Raw genomic sequence first — 15,843 nt, forward strand, 5'->3', positions numbered from 1 at the left:
AAAAAAAAAAAAAAAAAAAAAAAAAAAAAAAGTACAAACAAACATGAAATGGTATGTTTATGATTGTTTTTCTCTTTGAAAGGGTACCCTTCATCTGGATCAAGCAGTCCATGCTGATGTGGCCTTAATGGTTCTTGAAGCTTATCAGAAGTATCTTGCACAGAAACCGTATGCTGGGCTTATTTCTGAAAGTATGAAGCAGGTATTTCCTCTTCTTATGTATTACAAACTTAAATCTTTGTTTATAAAGGGCCTGGGCAGATGAAGTTACAATATCGATCCTTAGGTTTTCTAAGAACATTCCTGACAATTTAAATGATTAAAATTGGCTCCTATGGTTAGATAAAGACCTTTTCCTTTACAAATAGCATTTTTAATAATCATTTTGGTATTACAGAATTTGAATTGAGCTCTAGTGATGTGCCAGAGCTTACTCATACAGGCTAAGAACTGACTTAAATTTCCAGGAACTTTGCAAGCTAGGTTGTTAAAATAACTATTGGTGGCTTGAAAGTGGTTGTACTGGGAGTTTTTGTACCACTCCAATTTGCAAACTCTGTAAATGAGACTCCTCGCCCTAACTGATTGTTAAACTTACCAGTACATCATTCCTTGAGTATCAACTTTTCTATCACTCCTTTTTTGCTTGAGTTAAGGTCAGGTTTACAAAGGGACTAGAAGGTAAGCGGAAGTAGTCAGCTGAAGGAGAAGTTGCTTTAGTGCAGTATAACAAGCATTAATCACAGGCCAGAAAAAGTATATTCCGTCTTTCAAAAACATAATTGATCATAAAAAGATTTGACAGATAAATTTACTGATTTAATTTGCATGTGACTAATGTGGTGTGAAATAAATGTTTCAGGTTTCCTATTTGGCCAGTATCGTTCGATACGGAGAAACTCCTGAGACCTCATTTAACCAATGGGCTTGGAATTTGATCTTGAGGTTAAAACTGCATAAAAACGATTATGGAATGCAACAGAAATGTCCAGCTGTTCCCTTCTCCAGCACTGTGCCTGACATGACAGAGTCACCCATGTTTCATCCTCTCCTGAAGGCGGTGAAAGCAGGCATGCCCATTGGCTGTTACCTTGCCTTATCCATGACGACTGTGGGCCACAGGTAGAGTGTTCTAGCCGCACATCTTTCACCTCTCAAGATTGGAGGCCTCTATTAAATCTATAGAGAGATAATTAGGGCCAAGTGACCCCCTGTCATTGTTCCTCTACATTGGCAGTTGAACCATGGAGTCACATTCCAGGCCTGTATTTTCTTGAGGCAGGGGCTCACTGTATAGTCCAGGCTGGCCTTGAACTCATTGTGTAGCCCAGGCTGGCCTTGAATTTGTGGTGCCTCAAGTTGTTGGCTTGCAGGCATGCTCCATTATGAGTAACCTGTTTTTTAAATCTTATTTTGAAATAGGTTTTTCAGAGATTTCCAGGTTGGCCTTGAGTTTGTGATCCTCCTGTCTTAGAATACTGAATAGCTGGGATTACAATGGTGTGCCACCACATCCAGATAAACTTTGATTTATCTGGGCAAGGTTATCAAGGGGAAGTGGTGTGGTGCGCAGATCAACTCATGTTCACTTCTTTTACCTCCATATATATATATATATATGGAGGCACTCACATAGTATACACACGTTAAATAAGCTTTTAATAATCCATAGAATTTTTTTGTAAAAGGTAGGGGCTGTGTCTTGTTTATCTTTGTGTCTCTGGAACTTGTACTTAACAGATACTCAATAAATTCAGATATATGCAGTGAATGAATATGTGGAGGAGCATCCAGTATCTGAGTGGGGAAGAGGAGAAAAGGAAATGAAATGAGAATGCATTTGTTACTGAACTGCGTAATTGTGGTAGGAGAACAAAAGTGATTAGGTGGTTGGTAGGGCCAAATTACAGACAAATTTGAAAGCTATCGAAGGCGGTTTTCTAAGGATAGATAGTTATCTAGTAAAGGAGACATAGTTATTTAGGCCCTTAGGAGTGTACACTTTACATTGTTCTTTGTAGCTCTAGTGTCATTAATAGTTTCTTGAATCTCAGCTTCATCTCTAAATGGAAATAATATTTTACTGACTTTATGAGACTTATGTGGGTTATAATACATATAACACACTTCAATTATGAAATAGAGTTCTTTGAGTAGAGCTTTCTGAGCATGTTTCATGATTTATTCTATTCTGGGACTGTAGCTGGTGTGGGTTCTTTCTAAACATACATACAGTACTTGTTCAGTGCTGATTATTGAATCCTGAATGTGCATGAGGGTGAGAATAAAATATTTCCATTTGGGCTGATTCCAGTATGGTTGAGTAGGTGTAGGTGTTCTAGAGTAGCGAAGTAATTTAATAATCTTATGAATGGGCCTGGTTTCTGGTGGAGTGGCGTAGGCAGGGGCGTCATTTGTATATTAGTATAACATTACAGACAACATGGAGAATAATAGAAAATCATCCAGAATCTTTCTTATACTATAATTGTGTTTTTCTCTTTATTTTTATCCAGTAGTTTTTCCTTTGATCTTTTTTAGATTTCTGATGTGTGTATAATTTTGTTTCCTTTGTGGTTCACTTCTAACACTTTAAGTACCTCCATCATGGCAAAGCCTTTGCAGTATTTTATTTTTTGCAGTGATATTTTTTCCCCTAGAGTTAAAGCAATACAATCAAGCCACAGAATTAGCAAAGTACAGAAAAAGCCACTGACTTCTACCATTCTAATACAGTGAACATTTTGGTATGACAATATCCCATATTTTTTCCTCTTGGTTTAACCCCCAATCCCCGTCTCTTTTTTGTGATGCTGGGATTGAACCCAGAGGCTCAGAGGTTCTCAGATGCTAGGCATATCATTTACTACTGAACACTATCCCTGGCCCTTCTTAATTTTTATAGAATTTTGAGACAGTTTAGCTAAATTTTTAGGCTGGTCTTGAATTCAGACTGCCTCAGTCTTCTAAGTAGCTGGGATAATAGACATGTCTAACAGGCCCAGAATATCTAACTTTTTTTTTTTTTTTTTCTCTTTTTTGAGACAGGGTCTCACTGTGTAGTTGAGACTGATCTAGAACTCACTATGTAGCCCAGGCTGGTCTTGAACTCACAGCAGTCCTCCCGCCTCAGCCTTCCGAGTGCTGGGATTATAAGCGTGGGTATATCTAACATTTTTTACTAGTAGCTATAATCAACAAGTATAAAATTTTATATTTTTTCCCCTAGTGTCATTATAAGTGGAAATTTTTCCATGTTGCCCTTTACCCTCACATATACTATTTTAAAATGATGCTGTAAGATTCCCATTTAATAGATTTTCTCCAAATATACTTGTCATTTTTGTATATGAGTTTTGTAGTCATAAATCAGTATGGAAAGTACATCTCTACATGGACCATCTTTTATAGTTTTTTTTTCTATATTTGAGATTATTTCTTAAGGCTAGATTTTCTACAGTGAACTAAAGACAAAAAATTTTTAGTCCAAATTGGTATTAGAAGAATTTTGTTAGTTTATACCGAGGGATTAAGTTTATTTTTGAGTCTTGTCTGTGCTGTTGTAACTTGTGGGGATATCCAAACAGGGAGAATACCCAAGACTCTTGGAAGAAGCACTGTTTGAGAGACAAAACAGGATTGTAGTGGGAGCTCTGAAATAGGAATTTGCAAACCTGGGTTCCAGAACACTTTCACCACAGCCTAGGAAATTATGTGAATTTGAGCATAATAGCCTCTGTTCTCATCTGTAAAATGAAAATATAGATGAAATTTTAAGTATCTGTACTTTTAGAGTCTAATGTTTCTGTCTGGAGATTGGGTTTAAAAATGTGTTGGAGACCTGAGCTAATCCAGGTATCCTAGGCTGATAATCTATAATGTCTGCAAGAATTTAATTTTATGAACTAGCTACCTTGTATGCCTATTGTCCTTTCTTTTTCCATAGCATTGTGAAATTCTGTGTAGAGGGCATCCCACTGTTAGGAACTCTGATCCAGTCGAGGCATTTGAGAACGGTGGTGCATGTCCTGGATAAGATTCTGCCTTTGTTCTACCCTTGCCAGTGTTACCTTCTGAAGAATGAACAGTAAGTATGTTCACTCGGTGCAGGAGTCATTCTTGAGAAACAGCCTAGCGACTACAAATGACTATGTCTTCTGGTTTCTGAACTAAAAATGGAGTATTTCAGCAGTATGTTTATGAGGCAGAAAATTTCTGTACCCCACTTTAAAATGAGGTTGGTGAACAGAGACTCATAATGATTCCAGTTTTTTTATCATGAAAGATATTTCTCTTCTCATTTAACTTTGGATTGCTTATTTAAAGCTTATTAGTATTTTTTTTAAGTGAAAGCAAGTGTTTTATTTAAATCATTTGTTAAATCACAATTTACCCAAATAAATGTAATGCAACACTGTTCTTAAAGGAAGGGGCACAAATAAAGCTTATTAGTATTTTAAAGAGTGGTTATTTCCCTGAAACTTTGGGAATGGTGGTCCTAACCTTGAGCAGCAAATGGCATTGACCTTTTAAAATAACAAAACATAACATTTTTTTTTCTTTGGTACCGAGGATTGAACTCAGGTCCTTGCACTTGCAAGGCAGGTGGCAGAACCACTGATCCAAATCCCCGGCCCCAAAACATCCATTTTCATTGCCTACAGTATGTGTAGTGCAGTGTAGTGTAGTGTTGCAGACAGATAAGATACATAGGAAGATGGGAGGAAGACTATATCCAAGGAGCAGGGGCTGGATATGGAGGAGCCCTGCTGTGGGTTAGGTAGTACTTTAGGTGTGCAAGGGGAGCATCATAGTTTTTGTGTTGTGTATCTTTTCATTCAGCATGTCGCAGTCTTGCCTGGTGATAAAAATCACCTGAGAGAACTCATAAAGTATAGTTTACCATGCTCCTCTCCTGCAGATTTGACTTGAGTAGAAAGTTGTTAGGATCCAGAGGAAGCCTCTCCCACTTTAAAATGTAAAAACTAACATCCTAGGCAGCAGGGAATTTTGGGAACTGAACAGTTTTGAAAACATCTGTGTTAATTAGTGGAGGTAATCTGTTAATTAGAGAGGTTTGGAGGGAATCATGATCCTTTTGGAATTTTTCTCTAATGATCCTTAATTTGCTTGTGTTTGAGTGTGTTGGATCTATGCGTTACACGTCTATAGATAAATAGAATTCTTTTTAACCCACATTAAATGTGAAAACTTTATTCTTCTGAAATTCCTGAAGATTTATCAGAATCTCTAAATAGCATTATGGTCCAAAAATGGGACCAATTAACATTTTTCTGTTTCCTCATATGTAAATAACTGCTGACAATTCTTCTGATTCCTGATGGGAAGATAAAGTGTGTGATCCTTTGTGCTTGGCAGGTTTTTGTCACACCTTCTTCTGTTCCTACACTTGGACAGCGGTGTACCTCAGGGTGTCACTCAGCAGGTCACCCACAAAGTGGCACAGCATCTAGCAGGAGCCAGCCATGGGGAGAACGTGAAGCTTCTCAACAGCATGATCCAGGTTAGGGCCCTTGCAAGCCCCTAAGTACACTTTTGTCCATCTTCCCAACCAAAAACATCTGGGATCAACACATTTATGATGTCATTTTGAATCATGTGGTGCAGTGCTTTGGTCTCAGAGGCCAATGTATTTGGGCTTTAGTGGAGGTAGATGGTATTTTGTTGGTGTTTTAACAGTGGGATGCTGGTTATTACCTTTCTTATTAGCTAAGATGCTTCTTGCAGGCACACATATCTGTAAGCACTCAGCCCAATGAAGTGGGTCCTGTTGCTGTGTTGGAGTTCTGGGTTCAGGCGCTCATAAGCCAGCACCTTTGGTACCGAGAACAGCCCATCCTCTTCCTCATGGATAACTTGTGTAAAACAGCTTTTCAGCTGATGCAGGAAGACTGTGTACAGAAATTACTCTACCAGCAACATAAGGTAACCTGTTAGAGAATTTGTGTTTCATTTGTTGGCTAGATAGTAACTTTCTAAAAAATTCTCCTGAACACAGTTACTGGTATTACTTGGTGGCCACTACTTATTTTAAGCTTTGCTTTAATGGTGTCATATCTCAGTAATCATAGTCTACTAGCACAGATCCCAGGGAAGTCAAAGGAGAGGACAACCAGAAGAGGCTCTGCTTATTACATTTATTTGTGGTATACTGCCTGGGACTGTGGTGCTGCGGGATTCTTTCCTCAAATCTTTGTCATAACAGGATCTTCCCTTGTAGTAAGACAATTGCTAATGCTCTTGAAAGAGTTAATGATAAGATTTTTTTTCTTTTCCGGTATTGGGAATTGAACTCAAGACCTTGTGCTTGCCAGGAAGGCACAGTACTGCTGAGCTACATCCCAGGCTGATAAGATTTTTTTTTTAAAAAAAGAAGCTTCCTTTCTCTGTTCCTGGTATAGAATGCTTTGGGTTACCACTGTGACCGGAGTCTGCTGTCTTCTTTGGTGAGCTGGATCGTGGCAGGCAACATCACTCCTTCCTTTATGGAGGGCCTGGCCACACCCACTCAGGTACAGTCTACTAAGAGGGCCATTTGTGACATTTGTGAACTTTAATATTGTTATCCTTACTAATAGATTACTACTAGCTGACAGTAATCTTTATTTAGCACTTGCTATGTATAAATGTATTCTTAACCTAATCGGCATAACTTTTCTGTTGAGATGCAGTCACTATTCCTGTTTTATAGACGAGTTAACCGAGGTTAGGTTAGTGTCCTGGCTTAGGTTAAGAGTATACTCTGAAGCCAAATGGCCTGGATTTTAATCTTGGTTCTGCCATTTGTTAGCTCTGTGCTTTCGGCAGCTTGCTTATATTATTGTCAAATGGGAATGTAATTGCACCTACATGGAAAGCATTTACAACAGTGCTTACCACATGGTCAGTGCTAAGTATTGGCTGTTGTTATTGTCATCACTAGCAGAAATGGCATTATTTTAATCGTTAAAAACGCTCAGCTTGTGTGTGTAAAATCACTTCTGTTTCTTCATGTAAATCAGTAGTACATCCTACTATCTACTAGGCTTGCTTACTGCCTTTCCTCATACCTTGTGATCACATTGACACAACTCCTTGACTTGATTTAGACTCATCCCTGCTTTTCTTCCTCTGTGTCTCTGTCTCTCTGGTTCTCTGACAGGAATCTTTCCTGCAGAGCTCTGCACAGAGCCTTATCTGAGATAGCCCGGCACCTCATTTCAACATGGCTCCCTTCACATTTTTGGTTCCTAATATTTCATTCTTGTCTAATAGGTGAAAATATTAAGGTTGGAGCACATGTTTGGCCATCTTTTCTGGTACTTATATATACAGAGCTTGCTCAGGAAATACTTTTGAGTGAATGAATGTCCTTGTATTAAAGTAGCCTTTCCAAAAGAATTTAACATTTTCCAGTTAGCCATTTTTGTCTAATTTTAGAAATATGTGAAGAATGTAGATAGGTTTTAAATGTATTAATGTTAGAAACTTCTGACTGGTATCAGTCAGGGAAAAAAAGTCTGTGTGTGTGTGTGTGTGTGTGTGTGTGTGTGTGTGTGTGTGTGTGATGCAGGGATCAAACCCAGGTCCTCATGCTTGCTAGGCAAGGATATATCACTGAACTACTCCCCAAAACTAGAATAAAGATTTTAATTTGTGAATGTTCAGGATATTTTGTGTCAGTTGGAGTCAGTGAATCATTTTTCTCCCCTTTGCTGGTGTCATTGTAGGTCTGGTTTGCGTGGACCGTGCTGAACATGGAATCCATCTTTGAAGAAGACTCCCAGCTCCGAAGAGTTGTTGAGGGTGAACTGGTGATGAACTCTGCTTTTACCCCTGACCAAGCTCTGAAGGTGCAAATAGTAGTTCTTTATTCAAGTGGTAGGAGATGGCTTGTACTTAGTGCTAAGAGATTTCACCTTAGCATGTGAACTGTTTTCTTTTGTTATGTGGGTTTGGAAAACATAACCACCAAACCAATAGTTAAAATATTAATGTAATTGAAGTGTATACTTGACTGCCCAAGATTGTTTTAGTAAATGTGTTGCTGAAGCAAGTGCCCCAAAGTTCTTTCAACAACTAGAGTCATAACCCAGTAGTCATGGAGTGTGTTCATTGCCCAAGGGAAGGGATCACTGTTGTTTTTGAAGTAGTTGCCCTCATGGCTCAAGTGTATCAGAATCCCTTGGAAAATTATTACAAATCAGATTCACAACCCCAGCTTCTGAGATTCTAAGTCTCTTGTCTGGGTTGTAATTAGGAGTTTCTTCTTAGAAACATCTTTGTTGATTGTTAGGTTCACTGTTGCCTGACGAAGACTGGAAAAAAGCTTTAGATCTAAAGAACTTCTGTTTTAGGTGCCATGGTGTAGACTTAGCTTTTGGATTTCAGAGCCTCTTAAGGAATTCATTATTCTTGGAGGTCCTTTTAAAATCTAAATTTCCAAAACTTTGGTAAAGCTGAGTGTCAGATTGTGTGTGTGTATGTGTGTGTGTGTGTGTGATTCTGTTACCTTGCTTTATAGCTGTTTTGTGTGTGTGTGGGTACTGGTGATTGAACTCAGCACCTGGTGCTTGTGAGGTAGGTGGCAGTACCACTGAGCTAAATCCCTGGCCCACTTCATAGCTTTTTATGTGCAAAGAAATTTCAGACATGTAAAGTTTAGATTAGATGACTCTTAAGAGCCATTTCGATTCTGGGGCCTGTGACATGTCTTGACAGCAAAAAACTACCCTGCATATGGCTTAGTGCTGGGGAGGTTGGAGTGTTAGTGGGTTGGAGAAATGAATTTTATAGGACATTTTCTCCCCTTTTTTCTGGTACCATGGATCAAACTCAGGATCTTGCACTTGCAAGGCAGACGCAGTGCCACTGAGCTAAATCCCTGGGCCAACATTTTTTTTTTTACTGAGTTTAAAATGAAATGTTTACATTTCATTTGGTTCATGTAGAGCCAACTGCAGTTGTGTTTATTTTGTGATTGTTAAAGCCTCTTCTCTCTTGCAGAAAGCCCAGGCTCAGCTGAAGCTCCCCATTGTCCCATCCCTGCAGAGGCTGCTGATTTACCGCTGGGCCCATCAGGCTCTGGTCACGCCTTCAGATCACCCACTCCTGCCACTCATTTGGCAGAAGTTCTTCCTCTTGTATCTTCACCGCCCAGGACCACAGTATGGGTATGGTACAAGTTCCTGTGAACCCACTACTGAATCTGTGTGTTCTTACATTGTGGAGTGTGAGTCAGAGTCATCTTTGGTGACCTCTAACTAAGAATCTCCCTTCTTTAACATTTATCGGAGTAACTCTTTTTTGCATTGGGGTATAATGTGGCAACTTTTCTTTATCATCTTCTATCTCCAAAATAGTACCCTAGAACCGGGCAAATTTTAGCACAAGAACCTTTGGAGGTTTAAAAGAAAATAAATTTCCCCAAACTAAGGTTGTATGTGTGACTATCATGGAGCTTATAAGAGGGGACCTTGTGATGAATAGTGCAGGTATGAGCAAGGCCACACCTTGCCTTGTGCTTGGGCCCGACAGTTCCACTGGATAAGAAGGTCCTCTGGCCATATGGAACTGTTTACTATTATAGATCCTTGCGTCTCAGTTTCCAGCCCCTATATTCCCTTCACTCCTTGGAAACGTAAGGATGCTGATTCTTTGTCACTTCTGTTTACTACGAGTCTACAAGTTTTTCAAGAGCAGAGACTGTTTTTAATCTGTCCTGTTTCTCTAAATGGTGATGATGCCTTGAGTTTATGTAGCATTTTATTCTTTTAAAAACTTTCACGTAGTATTCCCCACTATGTCTGGGGTATATGTTCTAAGACCTCCAGTGGGTGCTTGAAGCCATGGATAGCAGTGAATCCTAGATATACTGCATTTTCCTGTAAGCACATACCTATTATAAATCCCAATTTTTAAATTGGGCATTGCTGGGGTTGTGGTACAGTGGTAGAGCATTAGCCTTGCATGCATGAAGCCCTGATTCAATCCCCAGTACTGCAAAAAAAAAAAAAAAAAAAAAGGCATAATAAGAGATTAACAACAAGTAATAATATAGTAGAATAATAATTATAACACAAGTTTTTAAAAACTTGTTACGTATTTCTAGGATTTTTTTCATGTAATATCTTTGGACTACAGTTGACTGAGGGTAATTGAAACTACAGAAAGTGAAACCACAAATGCAGAGGGTGGTTGTTGTATACACTATCTTGTTGCATCTTCAAGGTAAAGGTAGAAATAATAGATTTAATGGTGTATGTACCCAGCAATTGTAACTTGTCTTGTTAATTGACTAGTTTTTGCCACATAGAAAGAACATCTTATGTTGAAAGGTTATAGATCTGTGTTAATGTTTTTTAAGGTTACCCATAGATGGTTGTATTGGAAGAAGGTTTTTTCAAAGTGCTGCTCACATCAATTTGTTGAAAGATCTAAAAAGGCGTCTGACTGAGGTGGCTGACTTCCACCATGTTGCAAGCAAGGCCCTCCGTGTTCCAGCAGAGGGCAGTGAAGGGCTGCCAGAGAGCCAGAATTGCACTCCTGGTTACCTGACTTCACCAGAGCTGCACACACAACTCGTGAGGTGAGGAGGTTACTGAGCCATTTCTGTTTTCAGCAGCACAGATACTGTGCTGGAGCGCATAGCTGTGATAGAGTGTTGAGCTGTTACTCTCATCCCCCTGTTAGATTGAGAATGATTGGTGGCTTTGATATAGGTTTGCTCCTTGAAATGCTTCTAATTTATATTCCTTGAGAAATGTGTACACCTTTTTATTTAGATGTCCAGTGGCCGCAGTCTATGTGGTAATCAGAGGGCTGGTGGTAGCTTCTTCTATTTCTTTATGTAAAAATAAAAATAAACCCAAACAAATTGGTCATAGTAGGCATCTATCAGAACCTGCTAGAATATTTCCTCAAAACAAATAAATTTCTATAGAGGAGCTCTTTAATAGTGGTTCAGATCCCTCTGCCTCCATGGGATGTAGGGATCTCCCAAAACTGCTTATCAAATTAAACATAATATTTGTGTGCCCAAAAAGGTTGAGAAGTCTGAAGTAAATGTAGGTTCTTTGCTTACTCTTTCTTCAATTTGCATTTGTAAATTTAATATAAATCAAAAATTAGTCATAATTAAGACTTAATAAGAATAACTGATAATTATGAACCCTGATTATAAAATAGTTGATGAGGAAACCCAGCATTTCAGTGTAATACTGAGCCTCAGACTTGGATGACCTCAGGCCCTTTGGGCCCAGTCTTAGCTACCATAGTTATTCTTCCCCTTAGCTTTCATGGTTGAAGGAAAATTTATTTTTTTATCAGGCTTAAGGAGTGGAAAGCTTTCTCTTTGAACAGTTTAGATCAGCCAAGAAAGACTTTGACAATCCATCTCCCTTAAATCCCTCCTGTGGTATATTCAGAAAGTGACTATCTGTCTTACTGATTCAGGAATAGGAAAAAGAACTATGTACATTCCAGCCTCTTCCCACCCTGTCCATGTCTGTGTTCATAGATACACAGACATAGAGGTAGTGCAGGTAATTTTATTGAGTGAAGCCGTGCCATGCCACCTTCTAGTCTCCCATCCAGTCAATTTCTTTGTATGTGTGCAAGCTCCTAAGCAGTGGCATAGAATGCTAGTGATCTTAGGTAAATGGTCTGTGTTCCTTGTAAAAATAACACATAAGGAAAGGAAACATCATTATATTGTTTAAAAAGTTTTTATTGGAAAATTGAGAATTTTTGGTAGGCCTAGCTTTGTTTTATTCATTTTTATTTTTTTATTTGGCAGGGCCCTGGCTTTGATGTTTTATTCCTTTTTAATGGGAACAGGGTGCACATATACAGATAATTTTATTTATGATTCCTTAAGGGAGTAGATGGCCATTGGCCTTAAAACTGGCAAATTCTTCCAGTACCAAGATTTAAAATGGTTTTTAATACTTTCCAAGAACTAAGATTTAGTGTGGCCAAATTGCTGTGGAAGGCAAAGCTCTAAATTCAGATTGTAGGAGTGTGGTGTAGTTAACCTCCTTCAGTTATTTTTTCTGTGTACGTTAACCTTATTAATAATGGAGCTTTCAGAGCTCCTTCATCAAACCCTTTGTTTTAGCAATTATCACATCATATTTTAATGATCTGTGACAGGTCTTCTCTGCTGACCTATGAGTCTCTTGGGAGGGGTTGTAGTTGTTAGACATATTTTCTGGATTGCGAGCTTTCTGTACTCTTACATAGTGGTGCTACATTTCCTAGCAATATCAGAAACTTGATTTGTCTGCGTATCTTTTTATATTTTGTGTAACTTTTGTCTTTTAGGCTCTTCAATGTATATGTATTATGGCTAGAAGATGAAAATTTTCAAAAAGGAGATACCTATATCCCTTCTTTACCAAAGCAGTATGATATTCACAGGCTAGCCAAAGTGATGCAGAATCAACAGGTGAAACCATGGCAATGTCTTACTTTTAGCATTTCCGAATGTAATTTGAACTGATCATAGTTATAATCTAATGGTAAAACAGCTTGTTATTTTGGACATTGTTTTGTGGGATATAGAAATAATTGTATTGGGGGGATGTTCCTGCTTGAATCTCCAGCCCCACTGTGCCCTGATCCCAAGACCTAAAGCTCTTCTAAGGCTTTCTACAACCTCATAAAAAAATGTAGCCTTTGCTGACTGTGTCTTTCCTTATTTTAATTGTCAGCAGCTGAGCACTTTTAAGCCATCATTTTACTGTAGAAAGCAGGAAAGGTTTGTAAGGATCCTTGTATTATGTAGGAGGTCAATTGCAGGGAGGAGCTCACCTGTGTTGTCTTTGAAGAGGCTTTCTTGTCAGCATCTGAATTTAGATCTCCCTTCTAGAGCCACTTGATTCTACTCTCAGAGTTTCTCCCTAGCACCCGAAGATGTCTGTGATCCTTCTTCAGACCTGGACTTCTAATCTTGGTTTTCTGTAAATTTTAATGGCCGGCTTGTGGGGCAGGGAATGTGGCCAGGTTGGGGGAGCGTTATCTCCCTGGATGCTTTTATCTAGGGACTTAACTGTATTTGGCATTGACCCCTTATACCAGGATGGAATTTAAGATCCTCTAAGATTTGAGAGACTTTGTTTGGATCCTTAAACCTGCCTACTTTACACTGTACATAGTATTTCATCTCTAATAGGAGTCTTGTTACTTTTTTCTGTTTTCTTTGTCCCCTTCCTTTCTTCTCCCATCTCTTTCTTCCATGAGTATTTATTGAGTGCCTTTTCAGTGACAGGTGCCTAATGCCAAAATCTGATACAATCCTCTCAGAGGAGCTTATAGTTAAATAGAGGATTAAACAGTTATCACATATTGTGGTAAGACTGGTAGTGGAATGCCCTGGGTGCTGGCTGGACACAGAGGAGCAGCCCCTGATTTAAACTGCGCAGAAGTGGTGAACTGTGAGCTGAGCCCTGAAGGACAAATGGGAGTTAGCCAGGTTGAAAGGAAAGACATGGATGGAAAGCGGCAGAGAGGTTATTAACTAGTAGGAAGACTAGCATGTGCAAAGACACAGCACATGCAAAATGGTATGAGACATAGCAGCTGAGAAGGGTTGACAGGACCAGAGATGTGAGTGGGATAAAGTCGCTAAGGACCACGTACCTTTCTGAAGAATTTGGATTTAATCTGAAATCTATTTGATGAGCTATTGAAAAAGTAGCAGTGATTAAATGGATGAATTAAAATAGTTGAGGAAAGGATTTTGTGTCTGGTCAGATATGCATAGATGCCTGTATTTCTAATTCAGTCAGTGAGAATGCTGTTTACTGGGCGAGGAAGTGCCTGCAGGTTTCAGAAAGAACTTTGTAATCAAGCGGAGATACAGTGGACCCTTGACTTATGAACTTGGTTCCCTGGGGCTGCTTGTAAGTCACTACAGCTGAGATCTGCATGTTTTCCTGAGTATACACTAGATAACAAGAGGCAGATGAATATTCCATTAACCTGATTAACCCAAGTTGTTCGTATGTCAGTAATTTAAGGGTCCACTGTACAAATCTAGAATTCAGGAAAGAGGCTGGGTGGGAAATGTGGATTTACTAGTAACAGAATGTTGAGATTCAGAAGAGGACTGGAGGTGGAAGCCTGGCATTTAAAGCACAGAGAAATAGCCAGACATGGTGGTGCATGCCTGTAATCCCAGCACTTGGGAAGCTGAGGCAGGAGGATCGCTGTGAGTCCGAGACCAGCCTGGGATACATGGTGAGTTCCAGGTCAGTCTCAACTATATAGTGAGACCTTGTCTCAAAAAAAAAAAAAAAAAAGCACAGAGAAATAAGGCTGAGAAAATAGAGCTAGTGACACAGGGAAAGCAAGTCTGCTTGTAGTGTCCTAAAGTTCCTAGAGTGCTGTTCCATGCCCATGTCTCCTTTGTATTCCACACCCTAAATTCTCATCTTAGCCTTTGCACATATTATTTGGTCAGTGCTTTTAAAGATTAACCATAGCAGGCAGGCAGGTGGCACATGTCTGTGATTGCAGTACTCTGGGACGCTGAGGCAGGATAATCACAAGTTTGAGCCTGGTGTGTGCTCAAACCACCTCAGCAAGACCCTATCTCAAAAATAAACAAGCAAATAAATCATAGCCTTCTTAGTTCTCTGAGATTTATCCTGACTCTTCAGCATCTACAGAATTAATTACTTTTTGGCCTATCATTTGGTGAAACACTTTTTTTGATCTTTCATTCAAGGTTGTGTTGTTTTGTCTTTGCTCACTCATCTGTAACTCAGCATTTGCTTTAATCACCAACCTCTGTCAACAGCTGTTCAGCACAGAGGCAGAGATGACACATTGATCCCATTTAAAGATGAGGTGTCTTCATATTTGTAGGGTCAATGACAGTGTGGTATAGGTAAGATTCAGGAGTGTGAGCAGGATTACTCTGGAGTCTGGAATGCCTTGTCCTGTGGTTGCTTTTAAAATAATGATTTAGGACTTCATAGCAGTACCTAATGGAGAAGCCAGGACATTTTTGGTTTAGAGGGTCATTGGGCCTTTAGAACACTTATCATCCAAATGAAAGAAAATCATGGCCTGTAAAACCATAGTCCACATTCAACCACTTACTGTTACTCTTTGAAGTACTTATTAATATGTGATGGTATTTGACAGTTTTTGTTTTTTAGAGATATTCTATTCTAATAGGTATGAGATCCAAAGTTAAATTAGAGTTCAGAATATGTAAGACAGATAGATTATGGGGAAGAGAATATTAGAATATCTGTTTCTGATCTCATTTTATTTATTTGCTGTATATTTTATTATGAAAGAACATTGTATTTACTATTTACTATATCTTTTATTGTGAATAAATTCCATCATATGGAAAAATAAACAGAATGGACATGTCCTTCTCCCTCCTCTCATACAGCATATAACTCATTTTATCTATAGCTCATGTGTTCCTCTACCATTTTATCTTGGAGTTAAGTCTAGAGCTCACTTAATACAAAAAGGTTTTCAAAGCTAAGGTTAAAATGAAATAACCCAATAGTATTTATATCTGAAAAATATTAACAGTAATTTTTAGTATCAAATATCTAGTCTATTCAAATTTCTGGTTTCATAAATATCATAAAAGTTTTGTTTTTACTTATTTTTTAGTTTGAAGCAAGACCCACATTTTGTCATTGGTTGTTTGATCCTGTTTAATCTCTAGGTCTTTGCAGTATTCCCTTTTATTTCCTTTGAAGAAAATAGGTGGTTTGTCCATAGTTTTTCTACAGTCTAGATTTTGCTGATTTTATCTTTATGGTCTATCTTAACATGTTTTCCTGTCCCCTTGTATTTCCTGTAAATTGG

At 38.7% G+C, this 15,843-nt stretch overlaps 1 protein-coding gene across 2 annotated transcripts in view; it reads left to right on the forward strand.

Moving 5' to 3' along the window:
- Epg5 (ectopic P-granules autophagy protein 5 homolog) overlaps positions 1 to 15,843 on the forward strand; it is a 109,193-nt gene that overhangs the window by 49,453 nt on the left and 43,897 nt on the right. For both annotated transcript variants that reach the window (XM_010616582.3, XM_010616581.3), the window contains exons 15-24: positions 83 to 202; positions 863 to 1,122; positions 3,947 to 4,087; positions 5,380 to 5,524; positions 5,749 to 5,946; positions 6,423 to 6,533; positions 7,731 to 7,853; positions 9,007 to 9,173; positions 10,367 to 10,588; positions 12,325 to 12,448. In XM_010616582.3, coding sequence (XP_010614884.1) covers positions 83 to 202; positions 863 to 1,122; positions 3,947 to 4,087; positions 5,380 to 5,524; positions 5,749 to 5,946; positions 6,423 to 6,533; positions 7,731 to 7,853; positions 9,007 to 9,173; positions 10,367 to 10,588; positions 12,325 to 12,448 — 1,611 coding nt within the window. The remainder of the gene's footprint in view (positions 1 to 82; positions 203 to 862; positions 1,123 to 3,946; positions 4,088 to 5,379; positions 5,525 to 5,748; positions 5,947 to 6,422; positions 6,534 to 7,730; positions 7,854 to 9,006; positions 9,174 to 10,366; positions 10,589 to 12,324; positions 12,449 to 15,843) is intronic.

The sequence above is a fragment of the Fukomys damarensis genome, unplaced genomic scaffold, assembly GCF_012274545.1.
Source record: "Fukomys damarensis isolate Sample0158 unplaced genomic scaffold, DMR_v1.0_HiC HiC_scaffold_30, whole genome shotgun sequence".
NCBI classification, from domain to species: domain Eukaryota; kingdom Metazoa; phylum Chordata; class Mammalia; order Rodentia; family Bathyergidae; genus Fukomys; species Fukomys damarensis.